At 46.8% G+C, this 24,102-nt stretch overlaps 1 protein-coding gene across 1 annotated transcript in view; it reads right to left on the bottom strand.

The window, feature by feature from the left end:
• Positions 1–454: 454 nt before the first annotated feature.
• Positions 455–24,102, bottom strand: part of LOC136573593 (vomeronasal type-2 receptor 26-like) — a 50,559-nt gene continuing 26,911 nt past the window's right edge. Inside the window, exons 3-6 of the mRNA XM_066574865.1 lie at positions 19,042–19,255; positions 18,242–18,783; positions 17,980–18,133; positions 455–1,359 (exon numbers count right to left, since the gene is read on the bottom strand). Coding sequence (XP_066430962.1) covers positions 455–1,359; positions 17,980–18,133; positions 18,242–18,783; positions 19,042–19,255 — 1,815 coding nt within the window. The remainder of the gene's footprint in view (positions 1,360–17,979; positions 18,134–18,241; positions 18,784–19,041; positions 19,256–24,102) is intronic.

Genomic DNA, 24,102 nt, shown 5'->3' with positions numbered 1-24,102 from the left:
ATATATATATATGTGAATATTATATGATGTTTGTCTACAAATTCTAGCTGCTGTATTGCTCAAAAGAAAATGTCTTATTGTGCAAAGTTTCACACACTGTTGTATACTTGTGATTGTTCAATTAAACTTTGTAACAGTGTGATGTGTTAATTGTTATATGTGGCTATGATAATAACAATTAAGGATGTGGGAGACAATAGAGAGGGCTTCAGCTATTCAAGAGAATGTTGGTAAGTCATAGCCTGGGGCCTTCACTACTCCAAGGATGGGATGGGTTATGAACTGTACTTAAGGGTATGGCCACTTACACTTCTACAACAAGAGGGGAGGAGATGGGTTTAAGAGATATGATAAGTCGGTGGGTCACCTGTCACTTTACCAGAAGTGGGTGGTTTGACAAGATATGTACAAGCTGTACTACACTTTATTATCAGGGGGTCATATGTTTTAAAGATTACTTCCTTTTCCCCAGCAGATCAGTTTTTCTATTAATTTCATATTTAAACATAATAATAAAACATTTTGGGAAAAACACACAACCTAAAAGTCCAGTGCTTGACGCTATCACTGCAAATATCTCCACTGCCACCATGTATTTCCCTCTGGTGCTCAGATAAGCGGGGACCATGGAGATCCAGACACTGCAGAACAGCAGCATGCTGAAGGTGATGTACTTGGCTTCATTAAAAATGTCCGGTAATGTCCTCACCATGAAAGCCAGAACAAAGCTCACCGCTGCCAGGAGCCCCATATAACCCAACATGGAGTAGAAGCAAACATCTGATCCTTCATTACACTGAATGATGATCTTTCCAGGATAAGACTGAGTGTCAAAGTCCTGGAATGGAGGAGAAATAGACAACCAGATAACACAGATGACAACTTGTATAGATGAACACAACAGCACTATGGTATAGGGCAGCTTTACATTCAGCCATTTTCTCCAGGGGCTTCCAGGTTTTGTAGACTTAAAAGCTACACAGACCATAACAGTCTTGGCAAGAAGTGAAGAGACGGCTACTGAGAAAAAAATCCCAAAACTGGTTTCCCGGAATCTACACGTTATGTCAGTGGGTCGACCAAGAAACAAGAAGATGGAGAGGAAGCTGAGGATGATGGAGACCAGGAGGAGATAACTCAGGTTCCGGTTATTAGCTTTAACAATAGGAGTGTCCCGGTGGGAAATAAATATTCTCAATATGAAGCCGGTCACAAGACATCCAAAGACCGAGACACCAGAAAATACAGAAGCGATTGTGTCATTCTGGTAGGAGATGAATTCCAGGACTTTGGGCAAGCATCGGTCTCTCTTCTCATTTGGCCATTCATCACTTTGGCATTTATTACAGTTCTCAGCATCTGTAGGAATATTTCATAATATATAAAATGTTATTAATGTTTATCTAACTATCATATTGATCAATCTAACAGGGCTAAAACTACCACTGAACAGGAGTCTAACCGTTTTGGGGTGTTGACTCTTTTGGTGAGGATGTGGACTCCATTAACACTCTCAGAACTGTCAGCTACCCATCCTTGAGTGGAAGCAGGCAGATGATCAGCAGTGACAAGCTGATTGAGCTCAGGGGCACCAACATGTTCAGGATACATACCTAGCTAAAGGCTCAAGGGCCCGGGTTCAAAAGTTTAGCTTGGGTCTCCCTCCTTCTGTACCCGTACGCATATCTAAACCGTGCTGCTTACAGCTGCAAAATGAACTTACATACATGAGCTAGACCACTTGGCATAACATGACTAATTTCCTGGACTATATGAAAATTAGTTTGACGCCCTACGCTGTTTTCAGGGTGTTTGTTGCATTTTTGAAACACATCAAAAAAACTGTATGCGGTATTCAAAAGTCACGTGTTTCTAAGAACCTGCGTACACTATTAAAAAACAGTTGTGGGGGGCAGAGCCTAACCGCTGAGCGGGATGGAGTGCTGAGAGTGAAGCTCTGTCTCAGCGGCACCTATCGGGACCCCTAGCAGCGATACAGAAGCCTGAACATGGGGAAGACAAGCAAGGAGAGAGGCAGCGATCTCCAGGGCACCCCCCGATCAAGTAAGGGACAAGTAGATATGCAGCGCTACCTGAAAGAACGGAGCGCTCTGTCCCTGCATGATTCAGCCAAGATGGCGCCCACCCAGGAGCAGAGCAGCCGGAGCAGACAGAGAGGAAGATGCAGGCTCGGAAGGAGAGGAGGGTGAGATCATTTCTAAAGCTTTCATGAGGGACCTCCTGACTTCCACTATTAAACCTGTGCTGGTAGAGCTGGGGGAAATTAAAGAAGAAATGAAACACCTAGGCAGAAGAGTTGAAGAATTAGAGTCCTCTTCCGCATCCATTTCCTCTCATGCACTAGACATGGAGAAAGTGCTAGCTGACCACCATGCTTACCTCAATAGAGCCCTTATTATGCAGGAGGACATTGAGAATAGAAATAGGCGTAACAACATACGCATAAAGGGCCTCCCGGAATCCTGGGCCGCGGAGGCTCTTCCTAAGATCGCTAAAGAAATCTTTTCTCAGACATCATTTCTATAGAGCGCATCCATAGGGCCATGAGGCCCCTCCCACCCGCATCTGAACCGCCAAGAGACATTGTGTGTAAATTGCTAAACTTCCCGGACGCAGTGGCGATTCTGACAGCTGCAAGAAACCACAAAGACCTCCTTTATGCGGATACCACTTTACAAATATTCCAGGATCTTGCACCCTCCACGCTAGCGAAACGCCGCCTATTACGCCCCCTTCTGGACGCTCTAAGGGCAAAAAATATTAAATATGCATGGCTCTTTCCGTTCGGCATTGGCTTCTCATACAAAGGGCGTAAGCTGAACATCCGCTCCCCGGAGGAGATGCGGAACTGCTGGCAGATCCTGGAAATGGAAGCCATAGAATTACCCTGCTGGCTACTGATCCCAGACCTCCCACATTTTCCTCGTCTAGACCCCCCGGAGAGATGGCAACCGGTGGCGAACGCAAAATTCCCTAGAGGGAAAAAGAAGAAGGTTCGGGAGGAGTCCACGGGATACAACACCTGAATCAGACTCTGTCCCACAGGGTGTTGCCTTCTCTGCTCCCACCTTCTCAGTTCTGAAGGACTTAAGTGCCCACACCCTCCCAACCTTGTGTGTCTCCCAGCCCCTGCCCGCCCATACTCTCTCCCCCCCACCCCTGCACTCCCCTCCCCCCCCACTAATCTACTTAAAGTGATAAACGACATCGCTGGTCATATATACTAGTCTTGGCACACTGTAATTCTATTCTTATATTTTAGCAGACTGACCTGACTTATAGATTCACCTTACTGAATTCGACCAGTCTTCCTCACGATGGACGACCTACGGATCACGTCCTTTAATTTAAGGGGCCTCAATTCCCCCATCATGAGGCACAACGTCACCCTGATGGCCAAAAGGTATGGCACGAATATTCTTCTTTTGCAGGAGACGTATTTTAAAAAAGCCAGATGTCTTTCCCTTCCGGCCAGACACTTTGAGCAAGTCTTCCACTGCGCACACCCCTCCTGGTCCTCCAAGGGGGTGTCAACCTACTTTCACAAATCCCTAAACTTCTCCTGCCTCTCCCAATACAGGGACGGGGAGGGCAGAGTCCTATTTCTAAAAGGGCTAGTCAATAATACGAAAATGACCATAGCAAATCTCTACGCCCCGAACGTAGAGCAAATCCCTTGGTTAATCAAGCAATTAACAACTCTGAGTTACTTCGCAGAGGGCCACTTGATCCTAGGTGGAGACATTAATGTAGTCCTCCACCCATTGATCGACTCCTCAGCAGGACGTTCCCTTATCTCCCAGTCAAAACTGAGAGGCTCTCCTGAGTCCTTCAAGATCTTAACTTGGTGGATGCATGGCGCCTCCTGAACCCCTCTACGAAGGACTACACCTTCTTTTCCCAAGTACATAAGTCATACCAAAGGCTGGACTATCTCTTTGTCTCCTCTGACCTCCTGACGCACTTGGGGGGAGCCAAAATTGATACAATGACTATCTCTGACCACACCCCGATCCACCTAGACCACGCTCATTACATCCTAAACCTAAAGAGTGGAGATGGCGTCTCAATGCCTCACTATTAGATTCAGGTGAGGAAAGAGACGCCTCACCAAACTCATTGAAGAATATTTTCAGCTGAACGTGGAGGGTGGATCGGAGATTCCGGTGATCTGGGAGGCCCATAAGGCCTTTACAAGAGGCTTACTGATAGCATTAGACTCCAAAACCAAAAAACTCCAACAAAAAGCTATAGACGACAAACTTAGCAAAATCTCCAAACTTGAGCTGAAGGCGAAATTGTCCCAAACCAAAACTATTATGGACAACTTGACCGAGCTGAGGAGGGACCTCAAACAAGACCTGGAATCAAGATTTAATAGAAAACACCTATACTTTAAACATGCAGTGTATGCCCAAGGCAACAGAGGGAGCAAATTTATGTTCACATTAATAAAGAAAGCACGTGCAAAAAGTTTTATTAAATCTATAAAGACTCCTACAGGCTCATTGGTGACCTCCTCGGCTGAGATAGCAAACGCCTTCCAGAATTTTTACTCCCGTCTGTATAATATCAGACAGGACAATCCCTCCCCCAGCTGGCTCTGACCGAGTCCACTTTACATAAAACACAACACCCGAAACTAAGCAACAGTCAAGCCAACTCCCTATTAGCCCCAGTAACGCAGTCAGAAGTAGAACTGCTCCTGGCCTCATGCCGCCATAACAAGAGCCCGGGGCCGGATGGCCTAAATCTCCCATATTATAACACCTTTAGCTCAATTCTAGTCCCTAGACTTACTGAACTTTTCAATGCATTGATGACAGGGGCCACCCTGCCCAAACAAGCTTTAGAAGCGCATATACCTTTAATCCATAAACAAGATAAAGATCCGGAGATATGCGGCAACTATCGCCCAATCTCCCTCATCACTTTTGACATTAAATTATGGGCTGAACTTCTGGCCAAAAGAATGGAGAATTTTACTCCCCTTCTGGTCAATAAGGAACAAACGGGATTTGTGCGGGGGAGGGAGGGCAGAGACAACTGCCGCAGACTACTCCACGCAATACGTCTAGCCCAAAAACGTCATATCCCATTAGCTCTAGTGGGCACAGACGCGGAAAAGGCGTTTGATGGGGTTGACTGGGCTTATATGAAGGACGTCCTGGACTACCTCAACTTCCCCCCGGCCTTTGTCTCTGCCATCCTCTCCCTGTACACAGCTCCATACGCCAGACTCAAAATAAATGAAATCCTATCCACTCCCTTCGACATCAAAAATGGAACCCGTCAGGGCTGCCCGCTTTTCCCCACGTTATTCATCTTAGCACTGGAACCTCTCCTTCAGCTAGTAAGGCGAGTCTCAGAGATCAAGGGACTTTCCTGGGGAAATCACACCCGCAACACAGCCGCCTTTGCAGACGACATAGTCTTTCTGGTGACAAACCCTGAGAAGGGCCTACCCAAATTAGTAGAATTCCTTAACAGTTTTGGTCTAATATCCAATTTTAAAATTAATTATGCGAAGTCGACGGTCCTCAATGTCTCCATCCCAGCGAGTGGGAGCAGACAATTAAAGGAGAGTTCTCCCTTCTCCTGGGCGGACTCCTCGTTAGACTTCCTAGGAGTCAAAATAACTAGGGAGCTACATAACCTATATGCAGCCAACTTCCCTCCTTTATTAGGACAGATTAAAAACCTTCTGAGATCTTATGACATCCCCTGCATATCCTGGTTCGGGAGAAAAAACATTTTAAAACCTATATCCTACCGATAGTGCTCTACAAAATAAGGATGCTCCCTATCCACCTCCCAATGAACTTCTTTGGGGCAATGAGAAGGGGTTTCACTGGGTTCGTTTGGAGGCAGAGGAGACCGAGACTAACCTACAGCTTAATGATTAAGAGGGGAGTGGAGGGCGGCATAGATCTTCCAAATATTCAGGATTTATATCGCGCTTCACATATAAGCTACTGGATGGACCTGGAACATCCAATAAAGGATCAACTCCTCGCCTCCTTGGCAGAGAGTGCGGGAGATGTTCGCTTGCAGAGGACCTATGGTTCCCATCAAAAATCAAATGCAGATCCAAGGACTTCAATCTACTAATTAGAGGCCCCTGCGAAACGTGGGCCGACCTGAGGGAGGAACTGGCCCCTGACCCCTCCCCTCTCACTTCACTTTGCTCCATACCGAAACTCCTAAACATCCCCTTCGATCTTGCCTCTAGGTTGGTGTGGAAGAGATTCAGCTCGCTTAACGTGGGAGACCCCCAAGCACTAGCGCATAAAAATCCCACTGACATTCTCCCAACCATATTACCACAACATAACCTTTCATTCTTACAGCAGGCCTCTGTCGAGAGGACACTCACTGAGTTCTTTAAAAGCTTTTACTCCACCAGACCCTTGACGCATTTTGAGAAAACACTAAAGGAAACCAACCCAAAACTTAGGAAATTAGCATTGGTACAGAAACAATTCATTGTAAGAGCGCCCTCATTCAAACTATCTTTCCTAATATCCTGGGGAAAAGAGCTAGACATCACTCTCTCCTTAAGCGACATACAGTCAATTCTGAACACATCATTCGGCCTCTCCCCATGTGTCCTAGCACAAGAAAGCCACTACAAGTTGCTTGTCAGGTGGTATAAAACGCCACAATGGCTCCACGCATACAAATTAGCTCCACATGGGAAGTGTTGGAGATGTGAGAGAGAGCCAGGATCATATCTCCATATCTGGTGGAGCTGCCCCGGGTTGGCACCCTTTTGGAGGGAGGTGGAGGAGGTCATGAGGAAACTTGCTCAGACTCTACATCTCTCTCCCAAGATGATATTCTTATGGTGACCCTCTCAAGTGTTTCATCCAAAGAAGAATAGACTCACTGCCTGGACCAGCTGGAACTCTCCAGCTGGTCCAGGGGAGCTCACGACAGTTTTCTACAGACGTGGGGCCCATGGAGGAAACTGAGGCGGGTGCCCTCTTGATGTGGGATGACAGGTAACCCAGAGGAGAATACTCTTCTAACAACCTTACAGGAGAGTCCCCCCCCCCTCCTCCCCTCGAGAGGGGTTCCACACTGACCCTACCTATCCCTGGTTAACTCTAACGCTGGACATAACAGGGATTGTGACCCCTATCCCCGGAGACAATTTCACATCTCTAACTTTGACTTAGACCCTGACTCTATAAGATTCTCAATAACGATTACACTTTGTGCTCTACTATCCTTTAGGGGCAGGACCCCTAAACATAGCCTTGACGCGCACCCGTCTTTTATGTATCTGCCTCCATTTATTTCACTGTTGAATTATATGTGACACCAATCAAAAACCTAAATAAAACTTGATTTAACAAAAAAAAAAAAAAAACTGTTGTGGATTTAAACAATACCATATGCAGGTTTCTGACACATTTTTTTTATTCTATATAAAGTGTGAGTTTTATTCTGCCAATCACAAGATAAAAAGCAGTGACGTTTCGATCCTTTGTTATCTTCTTTTAGCAGAGTTGGATATAGTCAGCAGACTTTTATTTTAGCCCATGATACAAGCCCAGCAGCGATGTTTCAACCCAATGGGTCTTTGTCAAGCTGGTTTTCAACAAGACAGACACGACTTAAATATACTACAAACACTGCCCACCACCAACAATAGCCAATCATCGTACAATAAAAAACAAAATTACCGGGCAGCATATAGAAGCCCCTGCTCAAAGCTGATCCCCATCCTGTCCTCTCCTCCAACCATGTCCTCTCCTCTATAGATAACACCACAGTGGCACCGAAAACTATTAGAATAGCATCCACAAACTGAATTGCGCCTGCGCGGGATAGAATAAGCTCACACAAGCATTGACAGGCACATCGGTAAATTGCGCATGCTCAGTATATCTATTAACCGGCCTATCAAAAATACTAGGCGAAGGGACTACATTGTCCATGATGCAATGGGTCATAGACACGTGAGCAAAAGATGCTGGCAGAAAGCGATGCGCAGTGCGAAAATTGGCATAATGCATCAAAAAGGAACTATGTAGCCCATAAAATCTGGCACAATAGAGCATGTAGTACTAGGACAAAAATAAAAAATCTCAATAAATACATATATTATAAAAAAGATAAAATATATATAATAGATGTTCAGACATAATCACAATAAATACTGCAATATGATTTTATTCCAAAAAATTGTAAAATGAACAATCTTATATAACCTTTATCAAAATGCAGAAAATTATTATGTCACAATATGGAGGAAAAAAAGTGTGTGTGTGTGTGTGTGGGGAAGGGGGGGGGGGGAGGGGGAAAAATAGGAAGCCATAATGTAGAGATCAGCTGGAACTGTGGATCGTCCAATATTTCCAAAATCTTCAATCACCAACCAACACTACAAGAAAACAACATAGAAACATTAAAGGGGTTGTCTCATGAAATCAAGTGGGGTTATACACTTCTGTATGGCCATATTAATGCACTTTGTAATATACATCGTGCATTAATTATGAGCCATACAGAAGTTATACACTTACCTGCTCCGTTGCTAGCGTCTCCGTCGCCATGGATCCGTCTAAAATCGCCGTCTTCTGGCGATTTTAGACGCGCTTGCGCTGTGCGGTCTTCTGTGCGGTGAATGGGGCCGCTCGCGCCGGAGAGCCAGTCCTCGTAGCTCCGCCCCATCACGTGTGCCGATTCCAGCCAATCAGGAGGCATGGGAGAAGACCCGCGGTGCATCGTGGGTGAAGATCCCGGCGGCCATCTTAGTAAGGTAAGAAAGAAGTCGCCGCAGCGCGGGGATTCGGGTAAGTACTAAACTTTTTTTAACCCGTTTCGGCGTGAGACAACCCCTTTAAGACCATAAATAGCCATAAATACCTATAATATCAATGAAAATAATTGTCAATAACACCTAAAACTAAATAATCGGTGAATCCCACTCAACGACCCTGGTCTCCCTATTGCATCAGATTAAATGGTGCCGTATTAAATTCCAGGTTTAGGCCATTCAGATGAAGGGTATCCAAATTAGAGATGAGCGAACGTACTCGTCCGAGCTTGATGCTCGTTCGAGTATTAGGGTGTTCGAGATGCTCGTTACTCGAGACGAGCACCACGCGATGTTCGAGTTGCTTTCACTTTCATCTCTGAGACGTTAGCGTGCTTTTCTGGCCAATAGAAAGACAGGGAAGGCGTTACAACTTCCTCCTGTGATGTTCCAGCCCTATATCACCCCCTGCAGTGAGTGGCTGGGGAGATCAGGTGTCACCCGAGTATTTAAATCTGCCCCACCCGCGGCTCGCCACAGATGCATTCTGACATAGATCAGGGAAAGTGCTACTGATGCTGCTGCTGCTATAGGGAGAGCGTTAGGAGTTATTTTAGGCTTGAAGAACCCCAACGGTCCTTCTTAGGGCCACATCTGACCGTGTGCAGTACTGTTAAGGCTGCTGTGAGCAGTGTTGCACATTTTTTTTTGTATATCGGGCGTGCAGAGCATTGCGTCCTCAGTCTGCAGTAATTTTATATAGTATAGGGCCAGTAGTGGTGAGGCCGGGACAGTGGGAAAGGTGAAAGAGATATACTGTCTATATAGGCAGTGGGCTTTTTCTAACAAATTTGGGAAAAATACTATCTTTGGGCTGCCTGTGACCGTCTTGAGTGTACTGCGTCTCTGCTGGGGGTAGTAGTCCTAATTAATACGCAGCTAAGTGTTACAGCAGGCTTGCGCAAAATTGTTTCCTGGCTCTGCGTTGCCCGTTACATCACCGCCGTCATCCCATCCAGAGGGAAACAGTCTGCAGTAATTTTACATAGTATAGGGCCAGTAGTGGTGAGGCAGGGACAGTGGGAAAGGTGAAAGAGATATACTGTCTATGTAAGTAAAAGAAATGAAAAAGGAGGGTGGAGCAAGGCCCAGTGAGGGTGGTGGAATATTTATGGAATACACAGAGTTTTCAATGATTGAGTATTTTGAATGGTGGAGGTGCTGCCAACCAGATGACGCTCCACCAGTGTGGGCATAAGTGTAGCGAAAAGGATGTGAAAAGAACTGGTATGGAGGCGCAACACTCAAAGCTACTAGAAGATGTAGATCAAAGTCCAATGTGTGATGGTGAAAGCACTTCTTTTTTATTATTTTTTCAGAAATTAAAAACCAGCAATGGAATGCGCGTTTCGGGGAAGAACCCCTTCGTCAGTTCGGCTGGATAGGACAACAGGATGCCTAGGGGTGACACGATTCCAAAGATGTATAGGATATGTCGGAGGTCCTGTGTGCAGGAGGACAGGGGAGAAAAAAGTGCTTTTTCAAACAAATTTGGGAAAAATACTATCTTTGGGCTGCCTGTAACGGTCTTGAGTGTACTGCGTCTCTGCTGGGGGTAGTAGTCCTAATTAATACGCAGCTAAGTGTTACAGCAGGCTTGCGCAAAATTGTTTCCTGGCTCTGCGTTGCCCGTTACATCACCGCCGTCATCCCGTCCAGAGGGAAACAGTATACATATATACGCTGCCTACAGTATCTGCCTGCTGTCTCAGCTCAGCCTTTAAAAAAATAGAAGCAAAATACTTAAGGCCTACTAGTGGCCTTTGGACACTTGACTGCTTCTGCGCTGTGAATTCCACTAGCTCAGTCATACGCACCTACGTCTCACTACAGGCTTGCGCAAAATTCTTTCCTGGCTCTGCTGTGCGTTCCGTAAGCGAAGTCAGCCTCCAACCACAGGCCAATAAGCGGCACATTTAATTACAGCGTTCTGTTTCTGCACTACTGGTAATACACCATGCTGAGGGGTAGGGGTAGGCCTAGAGGACGTGGACGCGGGCGAGGACGCGGAGGCCCAAGTCAGGGTAGGGGCACAGGCCGAGCTCCTGATCCAGGTGTATCGCAGTCGACTGTTGCGGGATTAGGAGAGAGGCACGTTTCTGGCGTCCCCAGATTAATCTCACAATTAATGGGTCCACGAGGTAGACCTTTATTAGAAAATGAGCAGTGTGAGCAGGTCCTGTCGTGGATGGCAGAAAGTGCATCCAGCAATCTATCGACCACCCAGAGTTCTACACCATCCACTGCTGCAACTCTGAATCCTCTGGCTGCTGCTCCTCCTTCCTCCCAGCCTCCTCACTCCATTACAATGACACATTCTGAGGAGCAGGCAGACTCCCAGGAACTGTTCTCGGGCCCCTGCCCAGAATGGGCAGCACTGGTTCCTCTCCCACCGGAGGAGTTTGTCGTGACCGATGCCCAACCTTTGGAAAGTTCCCGGGGTCCGGGGGATGAGGCTGGGGACTTCCGGCAACTATCTCAAGAGCTTTCAGTGGGTGAGGAGGACGACGACGATGAGACACAGTTGTCTATCACTCAGGTAGTAGTAATTGCAGTAAGTCCAAGGGAGGAGCGCACAGAGGATTCGGAGGAAGAGCAGCAGGACGATGAGGTGACTGACCCCACCTGGTTTGCTAAGCCTACTGAGGACAGGTCTTCACAGGGGGAGTCAAGTGCAGCAGCAGGGCAGGTTGGAAGAGGCAGTGCGGTGGCCAGGGGTAGAGGCAGGGCCAGACCAAATAATCCACCAACTGTTTCCCAAAGCGCCCCCTCGCGCCATGCCACCCTGCAGAGGCCGAGGTGCTCAAAGGTGTGGCAGTTTTTCACTGAGAGTGCAGACGACCGACGAACTGTGGCGTGCAAGGTTTGTCGCGCCAAGATCAGTCGTGGAGCCACCACCACCAGCCTCACCACCACCAGCATGCGCAGGCATATGATGGCCAAGCACCCCACAAGGTGGGACGAAGGCCGTTCACCGCCTCCGGTTTGCACCACTGCCTCCTCCCTGTGCCCCAACCTGCCACTGAGATCCAACCCCCCTCTCAGGACACAGGCACGACCGTCTCCCGGCCTGCACCCACACTCTCACCTCCGCTGTCCTCGGCCCCATCCAGCAATGTCTCTCAGCGCACCGTCCAGCCGTCGCTAGCGCAAGTGTTTGAGTGCAAGCGCAAGTACGCAGCCACGCACCCGCATGCTCAAGCGTTAAACGTGCACATAGCCAAATTGATCAGCCTGGAGATGCTGCCGTATAGGCTTGTGGAAGCGGAGGCTTTCAAAAACATGATGGCGGTGGCAGCCCCGTGCTACTCGGTTCCCAGTCGCCACTACTTTTCCCGATGTGCCGTCCCAGCCCTGCACGACCACGTCTCCCGCAACATTGTACGCGCCCTCACCAACGCGGTTACTGCCAAGGTCCACTTAACAACGGACACGTGGACAAGCATAGGTGGGCAGGGCCACTATATCTCCCTGATGCCACATTGGGTGAATTTAGTGGAGGCTGGGACTGAGTCAGACCCTGGGAACGCTCACGTCCTACCCACCTCCAGAATTGCGGGCCCCAGCTCGGTGCTGGTATCTGCGGCGGTGTATGCTTCCTCCACTAAACCACCCTCCTCCTCCTCCTACGCAACCTCTGTCTCGCAATCAAGATGTGTCAGCAGCAGCACGTCGCCAGCAGTCAGTGTCGCGCGGCGTGGCAGCACAGCGGTGAGCAAGCGTCAGCAGGCCGTGCTGAAACTACTCAGCTTAGGAGAGAAGAGGCGCACGGCCCACGAACTGCTGCAGGGTCTGACAGAGCAGACCGACCGCTGGCTTGCGCCGCTGAGCCTCCAACCGGGCATGGTCGTGTGTGACAACGGCCGTAACCTGGTGGAGGCTCTGCAGCTCGGCAGCCTCACGCACGTGCCATGCCTGGCCCATGTCTTTAATTTGGTGGTTCAGCGCTTTCTGAAAAGCTACCCACACTTGTCATACCTGCTCGGAAAGGTGCGCCGGGTCAGTGCACATTTCCACAACTCCAAGACGGACGCTGCCACCCTGCGGACCCTGCAACATCGGTTTAATCTGCCAGTGCACCGATTGCTGTGCGACGTGCCCACACGGTGGAACTCTACGCTCCACATGTTGGCCAGGCTCTATGAGCAGCGTAGAGCTATTGTGGAATACCAACTCCAACATGGGCGGTGTAGTGGGAGTCAGCCTCCTCAATTCTTTACAGAAGAGTGGGCCTGGTTGGCAGACATCTGCCAGGTCCTTGGAAACTTTGAGGAGTCTACCCAGATGGTGAGCGGGGATGCTGCAATCATTAGCGTCACCATTCCTCTGCTATGCCTCTTGAGAAGTTCCCTGCCAAGCATAAAGGCAGACGCTTTGCACTCGGAAACGGAGGCGTGGGAAGACAGTATGTCGCTGGATAGTCAGAGCACCCTCATGTCTATATCTCAGCGCATTGAGGAGGAGGAGGAGGAAGGGGAGGAGCAGGAGGAGGAGGGGGAAGAGACAGCTTGGCCCACTGCTGAGGGTACACATGCTGCTTGCCTGTCATCCTTTCAGCGTGTATGGCCAGAGGAGGAGGAGGAGGAGGAGGATCCTGAAAGTGATCTTCCTAGTGAGGACAGCCATGTGTTGCGTACAGGTACCCTGGCACACATGGCTGACTTCATGTTAGGATGCCTTTCTCGTGACCCTCGCGTTACATGCATTCTGGCCACTATGGATTACTGGGAGTACACACTGCTCGACCCACGGTATAAGGAGAACCTTTCCACTCTCATTCCCGAAGAGGAAAAGGGTTCCACAATGATGCTATACCACAGGGCGCTGGTGGACAAACTGATGGTAAACTTCCCATCCGATAGCACTAGTGGCAGAAGGCGCAGTTCCGAGGGCCAGGTAGCAGGGGAGGCGCAGAGATCAGGCAGCATGTGCAGCGCAGGCAGGGGAACATTCTCCAAGGCCTTTGCCAGCTTTCTGGCTCCCCAGCAAGACTGTGTCACCGTTCCCCAGTCAAGGCTGAGTTGGCGGGAGCACTGTAAAAGGATGGTAAGGGAGTACGTAGCCGATCGCACGACCGTCCTCCGTGACGCCTCTGCCCCCTACAACTACTGGGTGTCGTAGCTGGACACGTGGCCTGAACTCGCGCTCTATGCCCTGGAGGTGCTTGCTTGTCCTGCGGCTAGCGTCTTGTCAGAGAGGGTGTTTAGTGCGGCTGGGGGAATCATCACGGATAAGCGTACCCGCCTGTCAACCGACAGTGCCGACAGACTTACACTCATCAAGATGAACAAAGCCTGGATTTCCCCAGACTTCTCTTCTTCACCAGCGGACAGCAGTGATACCTAAGCAATACGTAGGATGCACCCGCGGATGGAAGCATCGTTCTCTATCACCATCAAAAACGGGGACATTTTTGCTTCATCAATCTGTGTATAATATTCCTCCTTCTCCTCCTGCTCCTCCTCCTGAAACCTCACATAATCATGCTGAACGGGCAATTTGTCTTAGGCCCACAAGGCTCAGTCATATAATTTTTGTAAACAATTTTTATACGTTTCAATGCTCATTAAAGCGTTGAAACTTTCACCTGAACCAATTTTTATTTTAACTGGGCTGCCTCCAGGCCTAGTTACCAATTAAACCACATTAACCAAAGCGATAAATGGGTTTCACCTGCCCTCTTGGTTGGGCATGGGCAATTTTTCTCAGGTACATTAGTACTGTTGGTACACCAATTTTTGGGGGCCCTCGCCTACAGTGTAATCCAATTAATTTTTAGCCCACCTGCATTACAGCTGACGTTACATCAGCTGTGCTGGGCACTACAATGGGATATATATATATGTACCGCCGGTGGGTTCCAGGGAGCCACCCATGCCGTGGGTCCACAGGGAGTTGTAACTGCATGTGTCCACTTCTAAAGAACCCCAGTCTGACTGGGGCATGCAGTGTGGGCCAAAGCCCACTTGCATTAAACATGACATTACCTCAGCTGTGATGGGCACTGCAATGGGATACATTAATGTGCAGCCGGTGGGTTCCAGGAAGCCACCCATGCTGTGGGTGCACACGGAATTCCCATTGCGGAGTTGTACCTGCCTGTGACTATTTATAAAAAACCGCAGTCTGACTGGGGCATGCAGACACCTTGACAGAATGAATAGTGTGTGGCACATAGGTTCCCCATTGCTATGCCCACATGTGCAGCTCCTGATGGCGGTGGCACAGGATTATATTTCTCATTGCTTCTGTACAGCATTGTGGGCTATCGCCATGCCCCTTTTAAAGAGGGTCGCTGCCTGGCCATGCCAACCCTCTGCAGTGTGTGCCTGCGGTTCCTCCTCATGGCAGACGCACTTATAAATAGACATGAGGGTGGTGTGGCTATGAGTGCAGCTGAAGGCTGCGCAAGGACAGTTTGGTGTGCGCTGTGGACACTGCGTCGTGCGGGGAGGGGGGGGGGGGGGGGGTTGGGCAGCATGTAACCCAGGAGAAGTGGCAGCGGAGTGTCATGCAGGCAGTGATTGTGCTTTGTTGGAGGTAGTGTGGTGCTTAGCTAAGGTATGCATTTTTAATGAGGGCTTTTCAGAAGTAAAAGTTGTTGGGAGGGGGGGGCCCACTCTTGCCGGTATTGTGGCTTAATAGTGGGACCTGGGAACTTGAGATGCAGCCCAACATGTAGCCCCTCGCCTGCCCTATCCGTTGCTGTGTCGTTCCCATCACTTTCTTGAATTGCCTAGATTTTCACAAATGAAAACCTTAGCGAGCATCGGCGAAATACAAAAATGTTCGGGTCGCCCATTGACTTCAATGGGGTTCGTTACTCGAAACGAACCCTCGAGCATCGCGATAATTTCGTCCCGAGTAACGAGCACCCGAGCATTTTGGTGCTCGCTGATCTCTACTAGGCACCAGGTGAGTGCAAAGAATTGTTTCACAGTCCTTATCACCCAAACAGTAGTGATAAGATGTAACTTCTAAATAGTACATTTTGGACAGAGTGTCTGCCTATAAGCTTACATTCAATAAGAGTAACACCAAATAATAAAACAGGTCTTAGTCCTTATGAAGTACTCTTTGGAACATCCACAAAGACAGGTCTATATTTTTCTCAATACCCACAGATGCTCTACTCAAACTTAACCTCTTATGTAGAGGCATTGTTCTATTCCAAATCCATTATGACTACTAGGTTCACATAATCTGCAGCCAGGAGATTGGGTTAAAATTCAGAAACACATGAGGAGAACCTTGGAACCAACCTCTGTGAAAGTGGAATGAAAGTGGATAAAGTGCTTCTCACGGCAAAAGATTCACAGTTCAAAAGAAGTAGATAATAGAAGGTATCTGTCCAAACTGATTGACAACAAAGGTTTGGTACCATGTTAGCCAGTAGAGTCAAATGTAAATGTTCCCAGCAAGAGAAACCATATAATCTTGTAGATATGATACCTTTTAATAGCTAACAAAAATACATGATGTTATAGCGAGCTTGCGAACCTCTCGGGTTCTTTTTCAGGCTGAATGGAATAGATAGGAAGACACATGAATATTTAAACACACTTATGACACACATACTTATGACAAGGCACAGACATGGATGTGATTGGTTGCACTTAAAACAAATACTGCAACAGAGACAAACATTTTTAACTAGGCATTGATAAAGGAGTGAAAGTTTTATGGTCCCTGAATTACTGTTGGAGGGGGTTCACCAGGCCAGCAGTCTTATCTGTGTTATAGATGTCCTATATCTTATGCCTTATATCTTCCACTCACTCATAAAACCTTGGCAATAATTTAATCCTCCATTGAACATGTCAAAAGTTGTTGGGACATGAAGACAGGTAAAATCACCCGTGTTATCAATGTGTCATCTCACAAGCCAAGTAATGTGGAGCTCAGGGGACCTCTCCAGGGGACTTTCATTCTGTCCCACTAAAACGCTTGACAAAAAAGAACTCTCTAGTGACATGAGGAATATTTCAGGAGACCAAGACTGAAAGAGTTCTTTCATGACAAAGAGGACCCAGGACTTTTAAGCACAAAAACACATATGGGGTCAAGAGGAAGTCTGACTGGACACCCCCTCCTGGACGCAACCCCACTTTGGACAAATATATATTTTATACATTATATTTATTTAATATACATCCATCATGTGAAATTCATGTAATAAAATGCATATTTTGATCAACTGATGATTTTAATATTTATAAGATTTATTTATTCGAAATCTTGGTTATTTTACTAATTTTACTAATGCATACAATTGTTATATTAATGTACTTGTCCCGATGAACTTTCTAATTTTAACTTTTAATTTTTTTAACTTCTCTTTCCCTTTCTCCTCCCTCCCTTTTACCTTGTATTATCGTGTGTATTCCTGATTTCTATGTGTTCACCATTCTTCATACCTGTTATTATATATTCACATTTAGTTATATTGTGCTTAAGAAAGGAGCCGTGAGAGCTCCGAAATGTATTGCACTACTTTGTCGCGTTCAATAAAACTCCACTTTTTCAAGTCATTACCGACAAGTCTCTTCACCTCATCTCGGAAGGTACTGCATTTGACCATACCCATGTATGACCTTTTGACAAGGTGTTCCCTCCTGAGGTTACCCTGAGCACAGGAATCTTTTCTTTCTTTCCACTTCCACTGTTATTTGCTCTGGAGGCCCACTCGGCTCCCTGGCCTTTATTCCATGCATGCACGCATCTGATGTCCCTGCATCGGGATGGTGTTTCTTCTTTCTACACCACTCTGACTGCTTCAACTATCACCATCTGTGAAGCATTTTAGGCCCACAAGTCAAGGCATATAGAGGCGATGTCCAGGCCACCCCATTTTTGCCTTATCTGATGGTTGGATGTGATCACACACTCCTGTCTCAGTTAACACAATGCCTTACTTTGCTACTCTATTGACAAAGCAAGAATTATGTACACATATATCCTATCCTTAGATGAAGGACAAAAGAAGATTTTCCATCCTGCACTGAGCAGATGACCCAGGAGGTCCCTTCCAGCTCTACCATTCTATGAGTTTTTCATATGTAGAGCATTTAGTACACCATTGTCCTCATCACCACTGATAACTCAGTCCTACTATTCGTACTACCATATACCTGTTATATTGGATATCTCCCCTTCTGAACACGGGCTGCAGTCATAGCAGCAGGAATGGATTGTTTCTCTTGTCTTCTTCCTGCTTCCAGGTGAACATTGGTCTGAGCAGCGAGATACAGGGATCTGAAGCGAAAGACAAGAACCTCTACTGGGATGTCAAAGACAAAACACACATGTATGATGAGAGAATGTAAACTATATAATGATGTTAAAGGGCGGACAAGATTTACTTAATCACCTACATACTATAACTCTTCTCACCTCCTGTGTGTGTTTCCATGTTATAGCCTGCGGATTTATGTAAAGCTTTTCACCACTGACAGCCCAGGGAGTAAAATTTCCTACTTCAACCTCATGTACGGCCTCTTCTATATGTAACCCGTTTATTATCTTATATGGGTGTACGGCTTCCCCCTGCTCATTAAAGTAATATGAAGGTCTCATTGGATCCGGTGAGGACTTCATCATTTGTATGTAGCGCTGTAACTTCCGTCTGTAGTGTATAAATCCAGTTATTGAGTTTTCTTCATATTCATCCTTTATAAATAAGAACATTTCATGTAGGGCTTTTGCCAGAACTTCTACTGCAGAATACAGTCTTGGGGCGACCCCAAATAAGAGGAGTTGTTTCAGATGTTGTGCAGTATACATTTGAGCGTACGTGTCCTCTTCATTGATGTCATCATCGAATATGAAGTAATCTATGGCACTAATATTGCCTATAACATCTAATAAGGACCAGTATTTCTCATTGTAGCTTTTTTCATCACGTTTCCTGTATATTTTTATAATATCCTCCAGACCTGGAAAAGATGATGAAAATTGCACTGCTAGAGTACCATTATATACTGAGTAATAGTACTGTTCAGAAGTGTCAGGGATCCAGGATGGTGAAAGAATGAGGGTTTTATCTAAAAACATAAATGTATAATATATTATTAATTCCACTATATAAACAGAGTTGGTCCCGCACATTATAATGATGGTGATTTGTGGATTGTTTAGAGCATGTAAAATCCTGATATAATTTTCCCCTGTAAGTGTTATGGTGAAGGCGGCACAGATCCCGCGCTCTCTCATGTACTTTATTAGTATTTGCAGCTCAATCTCTCCAGTTTCATCATCCGATACTAAAATCCCAACCCAGGTCCAGCCAAAGTGCTCCAACAGTTCGCTGATCGCCATATTGTGGATGTGGTTATTCTGGACCATTCGGAAAACATGAGGATAGAGGAGTCTATCAGATAATGAGGGGTCGGAGGCTCCATAGCTGATCTGAAAAACACAGAAGAAAACTAAAATCATTTTGTGCCGACTGTTCTCAGTCAGTTAGTTAACAGGTCATCCTCAGTAATCCAAAGCACCACATACAAAATGCATTTTGTAAGGCTTCCAACAGACGGGCAAGCATGATATTGGGCTGAGAAATCCAGCCGATATTGCACTCTTCAGCATACTTTGTACACAGGGGATGTAAGGTGTTTATACATGGGGGTGCAACCTCGGGGGCATGGCTTGGCTGATGGCAGAGTAGGACACATTTACACAGCACTCCACATGCAGTACAGAAGGAAATCAATTCAACAGAGTCCCCAGAACAGAGAGAAGGGAGAGAGAACTCACCACTAGCAGGCTCCTCTAAACATCCCCCGTGGGAGCAGGCAGGCAGGAGTCACCGGGATCTCCACAAGTGAGGGGTTTATCACACTCAGCCCAGCAGGAGACCACTGGATACAATCGCTAATTTCTATTTTCTCTAATTAGGAACAGGATTCTTTTGGACCAGGGCTCTCAAGAGGTTGGATGATTTTGCAGAAGGATCTCATATTACCCTTGGGGGTGATTTTAATATGACGTTTAATCCAGATTTAGATCCTTCGACAGGCAGATGGTCTGACTCTAGATGTGCAACCCGTAGACTGAAGAAAGCTTTGGTGAGTTAAAAATTAATTGATCTATGGTGCATTCTTCATCCCAACATTAAAGACTACAGCTTCCATTCCCTTGCATACAATTCATATATTAAACTAGACCACCTTTTTATCTCATATAGCTTATTAGACTGTGACCCCAGGTGTTCTATGGACATTTTTTTTATGGTTTGACCATGCGCCTGTAAATGGAACACCAGGGTTTTGGACACAAAATATCAAGAGCCCCAATTGGCATCTCAATGATAATTTACAAAAGGATGCTCTATGTTTGTCAGATATTAAAAACAGTAATTACAAACTTTTTAAATGATCACCAATCAGGACCTACCTCAGCTCCTTTCCAATGGGAAGCACTGAAGTGTGTCCTTAGGGGGATATTTATTTCCCTTGGCACAAGATTAAAAAAAGCTACATCCCTTAGACTCTCTAAACTTATACAAACTCAAAACACTAAGGGAGCCCACCCACTGGCGATTTTTTTTTCTTTGCGTTTTGCGTTTTTTCTCAAGAGCAATTAGAATTGAATGTACTCCTGTCCACTGGCGTTTTTTTTTGCGTTGCGTTTTTTAACATAGGAACTGTCAGTTGCATATGTGTCCTTATTTTTCTCCTAATGCACCCATGAAAGTCAATGGAAATTAATGGAAAAGCCGCGAAAACGCAGCAAAAAACGCAGCGGAAAACGCGGGAAAAACGCCGCGAAAACGCTGCGTTCTTCACGCACGAAAATCGCAAACGCCAGTGGGTGGGCGCCCTAAAGATGAAGCCAATAAATCACTTCCCTCAGACATCATTATGGCAGAAAAATCGGGCATCAGAGATGAAATCTTATCAATTCTTAAACAGAAAATATTATGCTTTAGGGATAAGATGTGGGCGAAACATTACGAATATCAGAATAGATGTGGAAATTACTGGCAAAGGCCCCTTACCCTCTCTCATCTCATCCCATATCTTCTCCATTAACTCCTCTGTAGGTGGTAAAGTATCCTCTCCTCAGGGAATCTTAGAAGAGTTCCATCCCTATTATTAAAAATTATACAGTATACCCTCGCCGACTAATGCCCCCAAGAGTCACCAAGAAAATGACACTGTCAAATTTCTAGAACTTAATTTCTCTCGATCTATTCCCATGAATGAGATACCAGCAGTTGATTGTGACTTTTACACAGATGAACTTAAACAGGACTGGAAAACCTTAGAGACTGGGAAAAGCCAGACCTGTTGGTTTCACCCTCAGATTCTATGAAGTGTTTGGGGAGCGGGTTTTTAAACCACTTACTAAAAGCATTTAATGCAGTCTCCTGGGGTGGTCTTTCCCCCCACAAGCATTGTGAGATCACGTAAATGTTATTCCTAAATTGGGGAAAGACTCATTTTTCCTGTATCAATAGACTGATCTCACTCATTAAGGCCTCGGTCACACGGGCGATTTTTCCCGCGATTTGCGCATGCGCATGCGATCTGCGATCTTTTAGAACCATTGCTTTGCAATGGTATCGGACACATGGGCGATTTTTATGCGCTTGTCCGATAAATTATAGGATACAAGAAATCGCAGATCGCGCCTATCTGCGATCTGCGATTCCTTCTGTTCTATTATATGCGCTCAATGGGGCCGGTGGCAGCAGCGCCGACCCCATTGAGAACATGTACTACAGAAATCATTCTCCTCTTCCACAGCTGTAACAGCTGTGGCAGAGAAGTATGATGTTCGCCCTTTGAATTCAATGGAGGCGGCAATACAGCCGGCTCCATTGAAAACAATGGGCTGCAAGCGAGCGCGGGATGAATTTTCGGGAAGGGCTTAAAAATATAAGCCCTTCCCTGAAAAGCATCCGAAAATGTGTAAAAATAAAAAAATATATATATACTCACCTTGTCCGTGCAGCCGGAGTTCAGCCGCTGCCGCGACCACGAGTGTCTTTAGCGTGTCCGTGGTTAGGAACAGACGTATTTTAGCAATATTTCTGAGGTGCATGTGGCATGTTTGGGCCAGAGATTTGATATGGGGGGTAAAGGAAAGGTCAGAGTCCAGTGTGACCCCAAGGCATCGGGCATGCCGTCTGGGGGTTATAATGGTGCCAGACACTGGAATGGAGATGTTGAGGGGAGGTCGGTTAGAAGGTGGAAAGACAAGAAGGTCAGTTTTAGAGACGTTTAGTTTGAGAAAAACAGAGGACATAGTGTTAAAGACAGCGGACAGACAGTCGGTGATATTTTGGAGGAATGGTCCAGAGATCTCATGAGAGGAGGTGTATAGTTGGATGTTGTCAGCGTAGAGATGGTATTGGAGGCCAAATTTGCGGATGGCTTGTCCAATTGGGGGAGTATAGATACAGAAGAGAAGGGGACCAAGGACTGAGCCCTGGGGTACCCCAACAGCAAGAGGAAGTGGAGCGGAGATAGAACCAGCAAAGGAAACACTAAAAGAGCGGTCAGAGAGGTAGGAAGAGAACCATGAGAGAGCAGTGTCCTTTAGACCAATAGAGCGGAGCAAAGTGAGAAGGAGGTCATGGTCGACAGTGTCAAATGCAGCAGACAGGTCAAGGAGGATTAGTAGGGGGTAGTCATCTCTCGACTTAGTAGTCATCAGGTCATTTGTTACTTTTGTAAGGGCAGTTTCGGTCGAGTGTAGAGAGCAGAAACCAGACTGGAGGGGGTCGAGGAGTGAGTTGTCAGACAGAAAGCGTGTAAGGCGGAAGTAGACCAGGCTTCCCAGTAATTTGAAGATGAAGGGGAGGTTTGAGACGGGTCGGTAGTTGGCAGCATCAGTTGGGTCCAGGGTTGGTTTTTTAAGCAGAGGGGATATGATGGAGTGTTTAAATGAGGAGGGGGAAGTGCCAGAGGTTAGAGAGAGGTTGCAGATTGTGGTAAGGTGAGTAATGAGAGCTGGGGAAACGGACCGGAGGAGGTGAGAGGGGAGAGGGTCGCTAGCGCAAGTGGTGGGGCGGGCAGCAAAAAGGAGCCTGGAGACTTCTTCCTCTGTCAGTTCTAACGTAGATAGTGAGTAGGTGCTGGATGCAGTGCTGATGAAACTAGGTTGGGGCTAACCATGCAGTTACCAGAGATTTCTTTACGAATGTTGTCGATTTTTTCTTTGAACTAGGCAGCTAGTTCTCCAGCAGTCAGGTCTGTCGCGGGGGCCTGTTCTTTGGGGCTGAGGAGGGAGTGAAAGGTCTCAAAGAGTTGTTTGGGGTTGTGGGATAGTGAGTAGAGATGAGCGAACGTACTCGTCCGAGCTTGATACTCGTTCGAGTATTAGCGTGTTCGAGATGCTCGTTACTCGTGACGAGTACCACGCGATGTTCGTGTTACTTTCACTTTCATCTCTGAGACGTTAGCGCGCTTTTCTGGCCAATAGAAAGACAGGGAAGGCATTACAACTTCCCCCTGCAACGTTCAAGCCCTATACCACTCCCCTGCAGTGAGTGGCTGGCGAGATCAGGTGTCACCCGAGTATAAAAATCGGCCCCTCCCGCGGCTCGCCACAGATGCATTCTGACATACTTTAGGGAAAGTGCTATCTTGGTGGAGCTGCTATAGGGAGAGTGTTAGGAGTATTTTAGGCTTCAAGAACCCCAACGGTCCTTCTTAGGGCCACATCTAACTGTGTGCAGTACTGTGGAGGCTGCTTTTTGCAGTGTTGCACATTTTTCTTTTTTGGTATATCGGTCGTGCAGAGCATTGCGCCCTGCAGTAATACTCCAGGGCCAGAAGCGCTTAGGCAGGGACAGAAGACATATTGATTGAATATAGGCAGTGGGCCTTTGCAAAAACATTTGGGGAAAAAAATCTATTTGGGCTGCCTGTGACTGTCCTCAGTGTTCTGGGTCTGTGCTGGGTGTAGTAGTTCTCCAAATTCATACGCAGCCAGCTAAGTGTTACAGCAGGCTTGTGCAAAATTATTTCCTGGCTCTGTCTGGGCTGTTAAATCACCGCTGTATTGCAGTCCACAGTGCAACACTCTGCAGTTCTTTGACATACTCCAGGGCCAGAAGCGCTTAGGCTGGGACAGAAAACATATTGATTGACTATAGGCAGTGGGCCTTTGCAAAAGCATTTGGGGAAAAAAATCTATTTGGGCTGCCTGTGAGTGTCCTCAGTGTTCTGGGTCTTTGCTGGGTGTAGTAGTTCTCCAAATTCATACGCAGCCAGCTAAGTGTTACAGCAGGCTTGCGCAAAATT

This window comes from Eleutherodactylus coqui, chromosome 7 (assembly GCF_035609145.1).
Source record: "Eleutherodactylus coqui strain aEleCoq1 chromosome 7, aEleCoq1.hap1, whole genome shotgun sequence".
Classification (NCBI taxonomy): domain Eukaryota; kingdom Metazoa; phylum Chordata; class Amphibia; order Anura; family Eleutherodactylidae; genus Eleutherodactylus; species Eleutherodactylus coqui.
The sequence above is the reverse complement of the archived record's forward strand: the minus strand, read 5'-3'. Positions and strand labels throughout refer to the sequence as shown.